At 52.8% G+C, this 17,474-nt stretch overlaps 1 protein-coding gene across 4 annotated transcripts in view; it reads right to left on the bottom strand.

The window, feature by feature from the left end:
• Positions 1–304: 304 nt before the first annotated feature.
• The window catches only part of Esrrb (estrogen related receptor beta), a 162,240-nt gene continuing 145,070 nt past the window's right edge, over positions 305–17,474 (bottom strand). For all 4 annotated transcript variants that reach the window (XM_048799058.1, XM_048799059.1, XM_015494225.2 and 1 more), the window contains 2 exons: positions 10,147–10,416; positions 305–3,498 (listed from right to left, as the gene is read on the bottom strand). In XM_048799058.1, the coding sequence (XP_048655015.1) occupies positions 3,254–3,498; positions 10,147–10,416 (515 nt within the window). In that variant the 3' untranslated portion in view covers positions 305–3,253. The remainder of the gene's footprint in view (positions 3,499–10,146; positions 10,417–17,474) is intronic.

The following is a 17,474-nucleotide window of genomic DNA, read 5'->3' as shown; positions in this document are numbered from 1 at the left end:
AGGTTGGCATCAGACTTCTCAAGTTGTACTTTCTGAGTTTTGCTGCTGATCACAATTTGATTGATTGGTTGGTTGGCTGACTGGTTGTGGTGCTGGGGATTGATCTGGTGTCTCATGCATCCAGGTAAATGCTGATCGTGCTTTTAAAATGTCCATGGAACCCCCAGCCCACCCCACCCCACCCTGAGACCTTGGAGGCTGAGGTGGCTCCCTGATGGCCTTTCCTGCATTAGCTTGGACACCTGGCAGCAGTTCTGTCCAGAGAACAGCAAGCCTGAAAAGATAACGTGTGCAGAGACTCTCCAACAGGGCTTTCCTTATTTATTAGATTCCAGATACACAGGACCAGGGCGGGAAGAATCCTAGGGCATGTGATTTACATAGAGGTCTTTGGGGGAACACAGACAGGGGTGGGATTACGTACAGGGGGTGAGGCGGCCACGAGGGACTGCCATTTAAAAATATATACATCTCAAGAAGCCATTCCAGCCGTATCATCATTATTAGAAAATAAAGCCATCTTTCAACATAGTGCTTTTCTTTGGTGCTGTTCTGTGGGCACAGACTCTGGTCCCTTGTGTGGTCTTTGTCACAGGCCTGTCTCCATCCCCCCGCTCCTCCTCCCTGGCCCCAGGGAGGGCAGAGGCTGGAGGGTTGGGGGCCCAACAGGATGGGGCAGGTTGTTCCTTGGAGGCCCTGATCTCCTGCTCCCTAGAGCCTTGGGCTCAGTCCTCATGAAGTTTACGTAGGCCAAAAACAGGAGACACCCTCAAGTTCACACGTGCCATCGGGAACCTTTAGAAAGGACGGGAACAAGGAAACCAAACAAAACCCAGCCAGCACCACCTTCTCTGCAGTTGAATTGCCATGTTTTTATTTCTTGGTTGGTTTCAAATGACCTGTATCATGAGTGTACAACTGAGAAGGGTCGTTTCCTTTTTACACATTTTCTAGAAACGGCAGATTTGGGGGCAAACTTGGACTCTGTGATTTGGGGGCACAGGGCTTCCTGAACTCTCCTCGCAGTCCCAGCTCCCACATCTAGCTGGGCTGACAACTAAGAAGTCGGCCGCTGCCCTCCTCTGGGTGTCCAGGGGCCCCCCAAGTCTACACCAGGGTTTCCCACTGGGTTGAGTTCCCATGGTAACAGGCATTTCCTGTGACAGCAGCTCCCCGCGCAGGCCTGCACCCCCCCTCTGCTGGGAAGGTCTGACTTGGGGCATCTGCAGAAGCACCAGGCACAAGCCGGCAAAGGTGCCCCCGTGGAGAACACCCACCTGCTCCAAAGCAGGGCCTGTGTGACAGGCCATTTTCCCCAGAAAAGGTGGACACAAATGCCAGCGAGCACAAGTCCCCTTGAGTTTGGACAGGAAGTGACAGTGCGGACAAGCTGGTACCTGGTAATGAGAGGCTGCCCTCGGCACCCTCCTCTGGCATGCAGCAGTGAAGCTGGGGACACCCCAGAGAGCACTCCCCAAGTTCCCTTGCTGAGGACCCTCCAGGTCAGGCCTTGGCCCTGGCCCCTAGTTATGACCTGGTGTCCAGCTTGGGTTCCTTATTTCCAAAGTGGTGACTTCAGTGACCATGCACACCCACCCAGGTCGGGGACAAGGGCAGCATGAGGTCAGGGCACCAGGCACCAGCAGCTTCAGGGTCAGCTCACCCAGCAACTTAGGCCTTCAGACTCCCCACAGGCCAAAGAAAAGGGGGAATCTCCTGGTAACCTCAGCCTGTCCCAATGTGGCTCAGGGCCAGCAGTTTCTGGTCCACCTGGTGTCCCCCAGAAACAGCAACCTCTTCTGCCGGAAAAGCTGGACAAGACACTTGGTGTCCCAGACAACAGAGATCTGCCTGCCTCTCCCAGGAAGGGGAGGAGGAGTTAGAAAGACTGGGCTTGGGACTCGCAGTGTCCCTGGAGGGTCTGCTCTGACCCCTGCCGTGAAGGCAGCTGATTGGCAGGGGCTTGTTCCCCCCACCCCAGATCCTCCAGGCTGCCCTCGGCCACCCCCTGAGCACCAGGTACAAGGATTCAGGGATGCCACCCGAGTGGCCAGCCACTGAAACGTGCCCATGTGCCGGACTGAGGGGTTTCTTGGGACACAGAATGCTCCTGGTTAAAACTGGGAAAGTCCTGGGCAAAGGGGGTTGGTGGGTCCCCTATGTAGCAGCAAGACACTCTCCTGCCCAGAGCTGGCCAGGAGAGCTACCACCAAATTTCCTTGGTGGCCCTTGTGTACCTGACCCTATGGAATGCAGAGGATGGGTATCTCTGGGGTCTACTGCTCTGGGAGCCAGAAAGGAACTGGCAGCTGGGCCCCCTGGACCCCATCTCCAGGGCTCCCCTGCACCTGCTCTCTGCTGCTGATTCTTTGTGTTCTGGGCAGAGGTTGGTTGGGGTCTTTCCCATCCTGCCCTCACCTCTCCCACAACTGCCAGCCTTAGAGAGTCCCCCACGCCCTTGGGCGGGAACTTCCCACCAACCCTCTGGTCTGGACCTGCTCTGAAGGAGGAGGAGGAGGATGGACGGAGCAGAGGAGCCCCCTGCTCTTCCCTGAGCCCTGGGGTCACTGTTGCTGGCTGAAGTCATTTCAAGTGAGCTGAGGTGGGGCAGGGGCCTCCTGAGAAAGGAGAGGAGGAGGAGGAGGAAGATGAGTGGCGGGCAGGTGGGAGGGCACAGAGGCGGTGGCCCAGGGGTTCTATCTAGCCCGGGGACACCCAGGTTTCCTGCTGTGTGTGTGGGGAGGGTAGGGGGCTGAGAGGAGGCAGCCATCTGGATTGTGGAAGCTATTAGCCTCACAGGAGGGAGGCTGAGGGCCTCGGCACAGGCAGGGCCTCCGGGAGTTGCTGCTGCCCTCCACCTGCCCTGAGCACTGCCCACCCAGGCCCCGCACCCCAGGAGGGCCTCCTGGTGGCCTGGCAGGGATGGTGGGCACTTCCTCTGGTGGTCTCCAGTCCCAAGGGGCGTCAGCCCTGGGCCAGGCCTCAGCACTGCTGGTGAGAAGGAAAGACATACCAAAGAAAAAGCGGGTGACAGATGAGCCCCACGCCCCTTCCCTCCCGTCCTGTCCCGTCCCCGTCCACCCACCCCACTGCACCCAGGAGTCTGCACACACAGCCAGGAGGCGGAGGCCCCTCCGCTGGCACAGCTTAGAGCCATGATACAGGGGTCGAGGTCGAGGCTGGTGGCTGTGAGGGCTCCACCGCGGTCCGTCATCCATCTGTCCATGGGTGGGCGTGGTCTGTGGGCGGGCCGTCAGACCTTGGCCTCCAGCATCTCCAGGAAGAGTTTGTGCATGGGCACCTTGCCCTGCAGCTTGACGCTGTAGAAGTGCTGCACGGCCTTGGCGGCCGTCTGTCGCAGCAGGGGCAGCGTCAGCAGCAGCTTGCCCGTCCTCCGCGGCTCCTCGTGGCGCTGGCTCAGCTCGTAGTCCTGCAGCGCCTCATGCAGCAGGTCCTGCAGCTTCTGCACGGCCTCCAGGTCCTCGATGTACATGGAATCTGCAGGCACAAGGCGCGTGTGAGTGGCCGGCCGCACAGGCACAGAGGGGTCACGCTGCGGGCCCGAGGCCACAGAGGACACAATAGAGCTGGGGCGCAGACCTGCGTCTAAGGAAGGGGCCACCAGGAGCACCCACACTGATGCCAGAGGGGCTGGCTGTCTGCGTCCCTCACCTGCCAGATGCATGACATTAATTTCTCTGTGCCTCACTTTCCTCATCTGGGAAATGGGATAACTACCTCAGAGGGTTAAAGAAGTTATCCTGCCTAAGGGCTAGAACAGTAGGTGTCACCAGTGCATGCCCAGGGAGCAGGTCGCCATTGCCATCACCATCACTGTCACTGTCACCATCCTGCTGGCGCCAGCTCCTCTGGTGCACAGTGCAGTCGTGAATGCTGCAGGTCCCAGCTGCAGGCACAGAGACAGGGCCGAGCAGGTCAGGGAGCCCCGTGGTGGGCACTTGGGTCCCAGTGATGCAGGGGCTGGAGAAGGGCTCTAGATCCTCAGGGAGGGAGCTGGGGTGGCTCAGTGGCAGAGTGCTTGTCTAGCATGTGTGACACCATGGGTCCCATCCCAAGCACCGCAAAAGATGAAAAAATAAATGGGAGGGACTTTGAATTTAGGCCACGAATTGAGGATTTGAATGAAATGCACGTAACTCTCACCACAGCAGGGAGGTGCTGCTGACACTACGCTAACATGCATTTGAGTCAAAGGGAATCCCACTCCCTGGGGAGAGAGAACCAGACTTCTTTTGACCTTCCTCGATGACCCTGAACTGTGGTGCCCAAGGCTGGCCAAAGGTGGGAGGACTGGTTGATCCTGGTGACTCTCCCAACCCTCTGGGGCTATACTCTGCCTGTGCCCTCCAGGATCTGGCCTCTTTCTCAGTTGGGAGCAGTAGAATGACAGAAAAGACTGTAGAGGCACATATGCTGTGTGACTTTGGCCAGTTTACTTAGCCCCTTTTAGATGGTTTCTTTATCTGTACAGAGCAAATAGGCACAAAGACGTATAAGCTGGTGGTAAGGGTTAAAGGAAATGGCACATCACCAGGTACTTAGTTGGCACCTAGTATTTACCTATTATTACCATTATTGGGGGGACTGGGTCTGGGGGGAGTGTCCTTGCAGGGCTGGGTAATCCTTGGCCATACCCAAGTCTCCTCCACATTTTTCCAGTTACCAAGTCAGCAAGGACTCCTTTGCCAATTGGGAGATGGAACGTGGCTCTGTTCCTATACTCTAAGTCATTTACAGTCATTTACAATGTAAATCAAAATGTGGCTGGTCCCTGCAAGGCTGGACCCTGGCCACCTGGATTCCCTGATTCGGTCCAGCTCCCCCTCCCTGTCTGGTCACCCTCCTCTCCTTCCCCCGGGAGGCCAAAATTGGCAGGTGTCTTCGACCAAAAATGAAATAAAATAACATTGCAAGATTAATTTCTCCACAATCCATCAGCACGCCTGTATCGATGGCATTGATAAACTGTTAATTACAAAATCAATGGCTATGAATTTTTCCCGCTGTCAGGGAGCCCTGGAGATGGCCGGGATGTGGGGTGAACGGCGGACCGCAGGCTCCCGAGGGGCTGAGCTCTGGGGCCTGGCCTCACTCCAATGTGCTCTGCTCCTACCTGGCATGAGCCACTAAGCGACTGAACCCTGCCACGTCTCATCTGCTCAACCTCACGGTGGCACCCACAGGCCACCAGGACCTCCTCAGTGATCTCCTAGACCCCATCTCTCCTCCATGCCACCTGGGTGATCCCCAAGGCTGGGGACAGGTCACTCGCAGACATTTCTTGGCTCATGTGCTGAGGCCATTCCAACCCAGGCCCCAGCCTTGAGCTTCTTGTCACATGAGATGAGGTTTAAGGAACCTGGATTCTTGCCCAGTGGCATCTAGAGGCCACCCTGTGTTCAGGGCACAGGTGTGAGATGCTCAGGGTGCAGAGGGCGCGTTCTTCCCATTAGCCTTGCGCTGACTGCTCCACTGCAGAGCCTTCTCCATTCCCAGCTGAAAAGTCTCCTGGAGCCTCTGCACGAGCCTCCACTGTGCTGGGATCAAGATTTGGTTCTGGCTTTGCCCATGTTCATGTCCCCCCCATCTGGGGTCAGGGACTGTATCCAACGGCCTCTTCCCCAGGCTGCCAGCACTAGGCCTGGCAGAGACAAGCAGAAGCACCTGCAGCGAGCAGGTGCCTCACTGTGCAGAGGAGGAAAATGCTGCTCAGAGAGGTTGGCTGCTCCAAACTCACAGGCAGGGTTTGAACCTGGGGCTGGCCGGTCCTGAAATCCACTCTTCAAACCTGTGCTGTTCTGAGCACAGGGACCAGACGGGTCCCCTCTGCCCTCTGGTTGGTTAATACTGGCCTGGGTAAACTCGGGATAGAAACTGAGAGTATTTGGAAACTTTAGAGCAACTTGACAGGATACGTTTTCCTTATGTCTATTGTATCTAGTAATTTTTAAAAAATGGGCTGATACTTTGTATATCTGATTTTTAAATTTCACTTTTATAATAATTCATTTTTGTTGTATTTTACAAAATGATCAGCCTGTGATAAATCAAAAAGTTTAAAACATTTAAAAACGAATCCTTCATTACAGGCACCTTGGAAAGTGCTGTTTTTTTTGTTTTTATTGTTTGTTTGTTTGTTTGTTTTGGGGCACTCAACCACTGAGCCACATCCCCAGCCTCCTTTTTTTTAAATTTTATTTTATTTAGAGACAAGGTCTCACCGAGTTGCTTAGCGCCTTGCTTTCTTGCTGAGGCCATCCTGCACTCAGAGAGCCTCGCACCTGCGCATCAGCCACAGGATGGCCTCTAGATGCCAGTTGGCCAAGAGCCCTGGAACCTCATCCCACCAAGGGCACACTCGGGCAAAGCTGGGTGCCAGAAACCCCTGCTGGGTGTACATCACCGAACCATGGAGCGTCCTCAGGTGGTATGTGTGCCTGAGTGTGTGTGCACACACACGCGCACACACAGACATATATGATTAAGAGACAGATGAGCTGCCTCCTCCCTCTTCACTTCTCCCAAGGTGAGCAAGCCCAAGCTCTCTGTCTGGCATCAATTAATCAGGGAAGTCCAAAACGGAGGACTTTGCCTCCCAAGCCCGGCCAGCCTCCGGGCACTGGGCCCCGCTCCCCTGCTTCCTGCTATGACAGCTTTGGCCCCCCTCCTCCCCATCAGAATGCCCCTGAGTGCCCAGCGCCTCTTCAAAGGCTAGTTAAAGGCTTCCCGCTGGAGGGGCGCAGTGCAGGAGATGAAAGTCTTCTATACGGTGTCATGATGCAGACGTGACATTACATGTTTATCAAAGCCAGCAGAACGGGAAGACACCACAAGTGAGCCCAGAGGGAGCAATGTACTTCAGTTATGAGCCACGCATCGATGTGACTGCATCACTGTAGTGGGCTGACTTTAAGTCCTTTGGGTATCGCACTCTGAGGAGTGGGATAACCAGGTCAAATGGTGGTTCCATTCCCAGTTTTCCAAGGAATCTCCATACTGCTTTCCAGAATGGCTGCACCAATCTGCAGTCCCACCAGCAGTGTATGAGTGTGCCTCTTCCCCCACATCCTCGCCAGCACTTATTGTTGCTTGTATTCTTTATAACTGCTATTACTCAGCCTTAAAAGAGAATAAAATTATGACATTTGCAGGTCAATGGATGGAGTTGGAGAACATTGTGCTAAGCCAAGTAAGCCAATCCCAAAAAACCAAAGGCCCAATGTACTCTCTGATAAGTGGATGCTGATCCATAATGGGGAGGGGGAGCGCATGGGAAAAATGGAGGAACTTTGATTGGGCAAAGAGGAGCAGGGAGGGGAGGGGGCATGGGGGCAGGAAAGATGGTGGAATGAGACGGACATCGTTACCCTAGGTACATGTATGACTGCACATGTGATGGGCCACCACATATGTATAACCAAAGAAATGAAAAGTTGTGCTGTGATTGTATACAATGAATCAAAATGCTCTCTGCTACCATATATACCTAATTTAAATTAATTAAAAAAAAAAAGAATGATGCATCGAGCCAGGTATGGTGGGGCCTATAATCCCAGTGCCTCGGGAGGCTGAGGCAGAAGGATCCCAAGTTTGAGGCCCTAGGCCACTCGGGGAGACCCTGTTTATAAAGAAAATACAAAAAAGGGGGCTGGGGCTCAGTGGTTAAGTACCCCTGAGTCCAATCACCATTACCCCCCCCCCAAAAAAAAAAAGAAAAGAAAAATGCATCAATACTGCCTCCCTAAATGTAACAAATTTCCACACAATGCAAGATGTTCGTGATGGAAGAAACAGGGGTCGGGGAACTAGGATGGTGGCATATGGAACCCTATGTACTATCTGCCTGATTATTCTGTAAATCTAGATCTACACTAAAAAAAAGCTCTAAACGGTATGCACATTCCTCACCAAAGAATACATTACAATTTTGGACTCTGAAAGTGTAAACAATCCCTATGAAATGTTAATTATTATTTTGTATCATTTATTATTAATAAAATGGAACTGAACCAAACACAGTGCTTGCCTCTGTATTAGGTGAGGGTCCCTAGGAGCACAGCCTCGGCAGGGGCTTGGGTACAAGGACCTGTGGAGGGCATGCGTCAGGAGACAGGAAGTGGGGGGCAGCTAGCAAGGGGGACGAGGCCCGATCCACACAGAGCTCTGATCCAGTCTGCCCTCACGTGTCCACCCCTGGCTAACAGTGTCCAGGGGTGGAGCCAAAAACTAACTGCCTGGGGTTGGGCGGAGCAGGGCTGAGTCTAGGAGGGTGACTGTGGGCAGTCAGCAGCAGAGCTCAGCATCTGGAGGGATCGGTCACATTCAGGCAAAGGTCTGAATGAACCATGAAGCCACTTTAGGGTGACTTAGGTTAGGGTGACCAGCTGTCCCAGTTTGCAGGTATGAGGGGTTTCCTGGAAGGTGGGGTTTTCAGTCAAAGCTGGACAGTATGGAGCTCACGGGTCGGTTGCCCTGCGTGTCCCCAGCAGACTCCCTCTCCAAGTGCTGATGACACTTAGTCTCCTCTAACAAGAATAGGAATGGTAATAACTAATATTCATTGAACTTTTCTTCTAGGCCAGGCACTGGACAAAGTGCTTTATCTCCAGTTGTTCATTAACCCTCACAAAAGTGCTTGAAAGAGGTATCAGAATATCCCCGCTGCACAAAGAACAGAGCTGAGCAAGGTCCTGCTGCCAGGGAAATGTCAGAGACAGAATTTGAACTTGGGTCCTTGTGACCCAGACCTGAGCGGTTAGCTTCACCACACACTGCCCTGCAGAATTCTATGCATGCCTTGCTGGCAGACTCCTGGGCAGGGACCCTGTACTCCTCCTTCAGCCCCAGAACCCCGTAGCCTGCATGGGCTCAGTGCACACATGGACACATTCAAGTTCACTCACCATTTCCCAGTCCGCCCCCTTACCCTAGGTAATCTAGCCAGAAGTTGGTAAATGGTTAAATGGGATGAATCCTCCCTCTCTGGGGGCATTCTGTGAGGGAGAGGTGGTACTGGGAACTGAACCCAGGGCCTTGCACACGCTAGACAAATGCTCTACCACTGAGCCTCGTTCCCAGCCTGGGAATCCTCCTTTTTAGACGACAGACTAAATGGTTCATTTGGAAAGGTTTCATTTTCATGTGTTCAAGCAATTTGATGGAAAGTTTTAAGGAGTAGATAAAAGCTTGGGCTGATTTTGAAATTAGGTGACCCTGGTTTGGGTCTTAACTCTGGACATTTGTTATTTTTAACTCTGTGACCCTGGACCATCTTTCTTCACTTTTCCAGCCTCAGTTCGCACATCTGTAAAATGTGGCTCCAATAATTAAAAAATTTCTCACAGGGCTGTTGGTAAGAATTAGATACAGGCTGGATGTGGCAGCACATGCCTATAATCCCAGTGACTCAGGAGGCTAAGGCAGGAGGTTCATGAATTCAAAGCCAGCCTCAGCAACTCACCGAGGCCCTAAACAACTCAGCAAGACTCTGTCTAAATAAAATATTTTTACAAAGGCTGGGCTGGGGATGTGGCTCAGTGGTTAAGCACCTTTAGGTTAAATCCCCAGTGGCAAAAAAAAACAAAACAAAACAAACAGGGGCTGGGGTTATGGCTCAGGGGTAGAGCGCTCGCCTGGTGCATGTGAAGCCCTGGGTTTGATCCTCAGCACCTCATAAAAGTCAATGATTAAAGGTATTGTGTCCAACACAACTAAAAAAAAAAAAAACCTAACTGAACAAGCTGAGCACTTATTACGTGCCAAGCATGTTGTATGCATAATATAATTATGTATAAATAAATCCTTCCCATAGTCTTGTGCAATAAGGTTTGTTTACTGTCCCCATTTTATTGATTAAAACAAAAACTTGGGCTCAGAGTGAAGCAGCTCGCTCAAGAGGGGGAAGCAGGATTTGATCCTGAGCAACCTGACTCTGTGTCCTTAAGCAGCATTTAGATCTGAATGTCACCGTCTTCTCAACTCCTGGCTACCTGCTCTGCCCCGTCCCTGCTGCGGACAACAGGGGCAGCACCTTTCGGCCCTCTCCACCCTTCGCAGCCCGCCTTACAGCCCAGAGACGCGGCTGCAGCTCCCCCACTGCAGCTGCGGACCCCGTGTGGCCCCTACCTGAGTTAGCCAGAGCCAGGGCCTTGAGCGTCACAAACTCCTCCTTCTCCACCTTGAGCTTCTTGTACCTGCGCACCAGCTGCAGGATGGCCCGGTAGAGCTCCAGCAGCCCGGCCAGGCGGGAGTGCTCCTCGTCCATGATGTAGTCCTCGGCGTACACCAGCTTGTCATCGTAGGGCAGTGAGCGGTACACGATGCCCAGGATGAGGATCTCCATCCAGGCGCTCTGCAGCAGGCTCATCTGGTCACCCAGAGAAAGATTCGAGAAACCTGCGGGAGGAGGGCAGCTTTGATCAGGGGCAGGCTCTGTCCTTGGCACTGCCAGAACCTGCTGCAGGGGGCATTCCTGGGTAGCTGCTAAACCCACGTCCTTCCATGGTGAATGAGCCACACTCAAAACTCACAGGAAGGACTTACATGACCAGAGCTCCACATTGGTCTTGCTAAGCCACCCATGCTGGCCTCTACCCTGCCATCCTCGTGCCTCAGCCTTCTGAGTACATCACTCTCCTTCAACAACGTTTTGTCCTGGGGGTCACTGGGGTTCCCCCTCCCTGCTAGCAAGAAGGCCGACTCCACAGTGAATGGAGGTTGGGTAGGAGTGCCTCCAGAACCAGGAAGCCGCCTTGCCCTGGACTGGGCCTGGGCTGGAACCCCTCTCCCGGTTCACTAGCACAGCTTCTCGGTGGGCTCACAAGTGCCAGGCCTCAGCCTCCTCTCCTGTGTTCCTGTGGAGTCTAAATGAGATGGTGAGGACAGGAGGACATAATTAGTATTTGTTGGGCTCTTATTAATATGAGCTAAGGCCAACATTTGTCAAACGAAGATGACATACTGGAACTGCATTATATATGTACTTAACATAGGCACCGTCAATTAACATCTTGATTAACAAGAGGCCAAGAAAGAAAGAGTAAGATCACTGATTCTCATACAGCTTTTCTTTTTTTGTACTAAGGATTGAACCCAGGGGCACTCAACCACTGGGCCACATCCCCAGCCCCCTTTATTTTCTATTTTGAGACAGGATTTTGCTAAATCGCTTACAGCCTAAGCTGCTAAGGCTGGTCTCGAACCTGTGATCCTCCTGCCTCAGCCTCCTGAGTCTCTGGGATGACAGGCGAGAGCCACCATGCCTGGCCACACATCTTAACTACTAAACACGAGGCAGTACCTTCCCCAGGGGCTGCAGGATGCTTCCCACACTGACATGCTACGTTGATTTAAAGGAGAAAGAGTGTTCACAAAGCCATTGGCTCCGTGCACGACGGGCTACAGAAATTAAGGGATTTTTTTTTTCTGGGGTAATTCTGCCCCTGAAGGGATCTGCTGACGTAGGAGCTCGCCCTGCCTGGCTGCCATTTGCTGATGTCACGGTGTCCTGAGGTTGAAAAGATGCACTTGAACACCCAGCAGCACTCCCAGCACACGGCGGCTCTCAGTGGCCCTCAGTCGGGCGCTGCGAAGCTGCTGATGTCCCGGACACCTGATGTGCCTCACTCCTGTCTTCCCGTTGCATGTGCCTGTGGCCTGGGTGCACCCTGTTTTTCATGGCTGATCTCCTTGGCTTCTGTGATCCATCCCCCTTCATCTGTCCCTGGTTTCCAACCAGTGTGTGACTCTTCACCCCTAGGGGGCGCTCCTGGAGAGGCAGGCCACCTCACCCGGCAGGCTGTCCTTAACCTGGTCCCATCTGAACAGCCTGGGCTTTGGGTCACCAACGGGCTACTGGAACACGAGGAGATCAGCCAGAGAGTGGGAAGGGTTGCAGCCACCCACACGGGGTGAGGAGCTGATTGATATGCCTTCTGGGGAGAGGCTGGGACACAGAGGGGTCAGCTGTGTGTGTGTGTCACCATCTAGATCCCCAGCATGGGCGAGGGTGCGTGGGGGCCGGGGGAGTCGGGAGGTAATAAAAGATAGATAGAAATGGACATTCAATTTCCCTTATCAGGTCTCTGAGTAGGAGAGAGGCCCTGGGCGACATTAATTAACAGATACCAATCAGCCCGCACGGGAGGGTGTGTGGCGAAGTGCCGGACCGCACTGCGAGGGGCGTCTGGGCCGGCAGACTGGCAGGGAGGATGGAGGAGGAGGGCAGGGGTGAGATTAATAGACAGCCCCGCTGGAGGTGGCAGAAAGGGAGGGCCGGGCAAGAGCCAGGCTTCAGGAAACGCGGGAGGAGAGCCCCTGTGGGCTGATCACCCAGGTAGGAGGTTTACAAGAGCTGGCGCCATGGCTCTGCTCCTTTAGTCAGTCGACAAATATTCACTGAGCACTTACTAAGTACCGGGCCTCTGCTTCACTGGGGACTCAACAGGAAGCGAGATGAGCTCAATGGGCTGTTGGAACCCACGGAGATCCATCGGGACAGAGAGAGGGCTCCAGCCAGAACTGCTCCCTGTCTTCAAGACAGCATGGTGAAGAGGGGGGCTTCCTGGATCACCAAAGGTCACGAATGATCACATAGTTATGACCATAAGAAGAGCAATGGAGAGTGGACAGCTCTGGGGACATGCAATGGGACCATGTGCCAGAGAGGGCCTGGGGAGGCTTTGCAGAAGGGTGACTTGGGGACAGAGCTCTGCAGGAGGATGCTGAGGACACCCGACACTGAGCACACTGGACTGCTGTACTCCACTGCCAAGCACTGGGCCTGCAGCAGAGCAGGGCCCAACCCCTGTTCCCAGCGGAGGAGAGACTGGACGTCCCCCAGGTGACAAGACATTAAAGCACTGTGTCGAGTGCCTTTGATCCTTGGACTCGGATTCAGACTTAGCTGCCTCTGCCCACCATCGTGTAAGACTCAGGAATCAACCTGGTCTTCGGTGGGAGTTGGGGGCACCTTATTGGAAAGTTCTGTGCCCCGTGCACAGGCACAGCTGGGGTGCTGTCCCCCCAACACCTCGCTGCTAGGCTGGTGTGGACAGTGGGCTCAGCCCCCGATTTCTCTCCTCCTCCTTGAACATGCAAATGTCCTGGAGAGAAGAGAAGATTCTACCAGATGCTCCAGAGTGCCACACTGCTCCATGTGGGGAAGGAAAGAAATGTTGGCCATCATCTAACTTTTAAAATAGTTCAAATGCTTCCTATTATTTGAAAAAAGGAACACTAGAAGAAAAACATGAGAAACAAACACGGTTCCCTCTAGGAGGGCACGGGATGGAGGTGGGGTGTCTGCGTGCACATTTTAACGTACTTTTGGCTTTTCAATCATGTCAAAGTTCAACATGTTCGAAAATAAAGTTAAATCATAAATACAGTTTAATCAAAGACAAAACAACAGGCATACTCCTTTCAATTTAGCACTTCCACCTCTCAAAAGAGTATCTCCCAGAAAGATACACAAGGATTAATGTAACAGGGTATTGATTCCATTACTGTTTGAAACATCACAAACAGAAAACAACCTACACGTAACTCATGTGAAACACTTAATTAGATAAACACAATGTTCAGTTAAATGAATGGCATATTAGAAACTACTAGAAAGAAAGAAGTAGAAGCCAGTAGAAGCCAAGGCACGGTGGCGCATGCCTGTGATCCCAGCAGCTCAGGAGGCTGAGGCAGGAGGACAGCAGGTTCAAAGCCAGCCTCAGCAACAGTGAAGTGCTAAGCAACTGAGTGAGACCCTGTCTCTAAATAAAATACAAAATAGGGCTGGGGATGTGGCTCAGTGGTTGAGTGTCCTTGAGTTCAGTCCCCAGTACCAATAATAAATAAATAAATAAAAGAAGAAGAAGAAGTAGAACTGTTTGTGTGGAAAGGCAAAAATACCCCAGAGCATAAAGAGGGCATTGGGAGCACAGACTCTGGGCTGGACGTCAGAATCTTTGCTTGCTGACTACCTGAGACGACCCTGGGCAAGCCCGCCTCTCTGAGCCTCCATTTCTTCATCTGTAAAATGGGAAAACCATAGCACTTGACTTTGGGGGGTGGTTCAGATGCAATGCGCTGACACGTGGAACACCAGAACTCTGCCCAGCACACGGGAAGTGCTACCATTTGGTCTAATTAAAGGAAAAACCGAGTGTAAGCACTGTTGGAGTGGGGGTGGGGGTGGAGACACTTCACAATGTTGTGCACATATAGGAAATTTCCAGAAGGGTGCTCAAATGGGGGATTGGAGAGGCTTAGTTCCACCATATCTGACCTCTTCACATATTCCTTTATTTTAAACCCAAAGCAGCTGAAGCACTCCCCCACGCTTCAGGAAAGCTCTTTCCACCTCCACCTCTCTAACCTGGGCTGGGTCTCCTCCTCCAAGGGAGTCAGAGATTCCAAGCCAGGGAGGCCCTGGCATTGTCCACTGGGAGAAGCTGTGGGTGTGGCTGGGTCCCTGGGAGAGCAGGGCTGCTGGGTGGGGTGGGGCTGACCCTGGGCAGCACTGCCACTCCAGGCCCCTGGGTCGAAGGCCTCCCACCAGGGGCTTTGCTGCCCCAGAAAATTTCTTTATCTGCACCATCAGATCTAACAGCCTCCGTGCTCTGCCCAGGCCCCATCCCCCCCGTGATCTGGCACCAGGAGCATCTAGAATTTAAAAAAAGGAAAAAGAAAGCACATAATTTGTGGCAAGTGGAGTTCATAATCTGCTAATTTATGGTGGTCTCAGCCGACCTGGAGGGCCATTAGAGAGGTAATAAAGGGAGATGTAATTATAGGATCTGGGGCCACTGCAGACACAGCTGCTGTCACTCGGCAGCTCATCTTTCATCCAGCCAGACGGCAGCTACCTGGGAGCAGGCCGCCCAGGGACCCTGCTGAGGAGGCCTCTGGGGAGCCCCTGAACATGCAGCCTGGACCGGGCAGGGGCAGTGGTGACTCCCCATGAAGGCTCCCCTGGCCTGGCCCGCCCAGCCTGCGTGGGAGGGTGGGTGACCTGCTAGTCATGTGTGGAGGCTTCAATTCATCAAGAGCTTCTCTCCGCCTGCTAAAGGATGCTGGCTCTTGTCCTAATTTCTTGCTCACAGGAAATAAGAGGTGGGCACTCTGAAGACGCTTACCCTTCAAGCAGCCGAATACTTGACAAATTCAACCTCAGACTGAACTGAACTAGGGTTGCCATTCTGAGCAAATCACAACCCTCCCTGAGTTCCCCATGGAACTCGTCCTTGGTCCAGTGAGATCCTTGGGGCAGAAATTAATCTACAGTAGTCCATTCTCCTATCTGAGGTTTCACTTTCTAAAGTTTCAGTTATCTGAGGCCAATTACCATTCTAAAATATTAAATGGGAAATTCCAGAAATAAATGATGGATCAAATTTAAACTGTATAATATTCTGAGACCTATGACAAAACCTCATGCCGTCCTGCTCTATTCTGCCCAGGACACGAAATAATCTCTTTTTCCAGTGTATCCACACTGTATATGCTACCCACCCTATTCACCACTTAGTAGACATCTAAGTTACCAGGGCAACTGACACGGTACATATGTTCAAGCATCCTTGTTTAATAATGGTCCCAAAGCACAAGAGCAGTAATGCAAAGGAGGCACCAGAGCATAAAACACAGAAGAGCAGACTAACTCTGACAGTGCATACAGGGTACAATGCGGCAGTGCATACAGGGGACAATACTGTATTTGGACAGGATTTGGAACCATCCATGGTTTTAGGCCTCCATGGGGGTTCTTGGAGCGTATCTCCCACAAACGAAGAGCCCTCCTGCGACTCCTGTCCCAGCTACAACTCCAAGCAGGAGACCCTACACACAGTGAGTGCACACTTTGTGCACACCAAGGCCAAGTGTGTAGTGCTCTTTTGTGTGCCTGGCCTTGGACTAGAGACTGGAAGACACTGAAGCAAGGGACATGGTCTCCTGTTGCTGAAGACAGCAGCCTCTCCAGAGATCTAGTCCTGAGCAGTCTGAAGTGGCCAGTTCTTCTTTCTGTCCATTCCAGAAACAAAGTGGATAGGAGCCAACACAGTCTCAGGGTGGCCTCCGCCTGCCCGTCTCTCTCTCTCTCTTTCTCTCTCAGGGCTAGCTCACCATCTCATCTGAGATGGAATTAAGTCAATTAGTTCAAACACTGGGCAGTGGGTGCCACTGTCCGTACCGTGAGGTCTGCATGCGGGGACAGAAGACTTCACTAATTAATTTTACCTTAAACACTGGAAGGTCAGACGCAAATAATTCAGCTTGCAGATTAATGCCAAGTAGGAAAATTTGCAATTGAGACAGACAAATGAGCCCCTATATTTATTTTATTCTTTTAATCCAAAGGAATTCAACTTTGGATGAGGAGAAACGACGGAGATCTCATGGGTGATGACGACAACCACGGCAACCGTCTGGCATCACCAAGTGGCCACAGGATGGGCTGCGTCCCCCCACGGGGACTCCATCAGGACCCCCATCTTACAGATGAGGACGCTAAAGCTTGGGAAAGCCAGGTATCTTGCACAAGGCCAGGGAGGACAGAGCTGGGATGGAGCCCAGGCCACCTACTCCATGTCCCCAGCAACCACTCTGCCCTGCCCCTCCCAGATGGGAGAAGAATGGGGGCAGGGAGACGGACTCTCCTGGTCCTACTCCCCTCCGTAGGAGGTGTTATGGGAGTGGGGTGATGGAAGGAACCACCAGGTGCCACTCCTAAGCCATCTCTAGGATGCAGTATCTTCTTGACCAGGAATAGGGGTACGGGGACAGGCAGGGGTAGATGTGCGCAGTTTGGCCCTAGGTTAGTGGAGCAATCCAGGCTGAGGGGGCTTAGCAGTGGCCTGACCCCATGTCTGTGCTGAGCCAGCACAGGGCAGATTGAAAAACTTCTCAGTGTATAATCTCCAGGAGGCTGAGCTCCTTAGCAAGGGCACACCAGCCGGGTCCCTGGCAAACCCGCCCGAGTCGGAATGTCCAGGGCCACCAGGGAGTCCCCCAGGCTTCCTGCCAGCTAGCGGTCAGCCAATAGCACCTCCAGGTCACCCAGTCTCTCTGTGAGCCCCTATCCCATGAAGGCTCCCTCCTGTCAGCTGTTGTTGCAAAGGCTCACGCGGGACTTTCTGATTCACCTCAATCAACCTCAGGCTTGGCATTTGAAGGCTAGGACACCTTTGCTATATCATCATGCATGCTGTATTCACCTCTCAGGGCTGCGACAAGTGAACCAAAAAAAAAAAAATGTGCAGATGGGAATGTTGTCTCACAGCTAGAGCCAGAGCCTACAGCAGGGTCCCTGCCAGAGGGTAACAGGATGACGTCTCCTCGCCCTGAGTCACACTGTTGAAGCAAAGGAGTGGAGTAAAAAGCACCAGGAGCAGGAAGGTCCCAGATGTGTGGATGCACAAAGAAAATAATCAGCTCACACCCTTTGCCCAGAGGCTCACAGC

The sequence above is a fragment of the Marmota marmota genome, unplaced genomic scaffold (genome assembly GCF_001458135.2).
Source record: "Marmota marmota marmota unplaced genomic scaffold, marMar, whole genome shotgun sequence".
Lineage (NCBI taxonomy): Eukaryota > Metazoa > Chordata > Mammalia > Rodentia > Sciuridae > Marmota > Marmota marmota.
The sequence above is the reverse complement of the archived record's forward strand: the minus strand, read 5'-3'. Positions and strand labels throughout refer to the sequence as shown.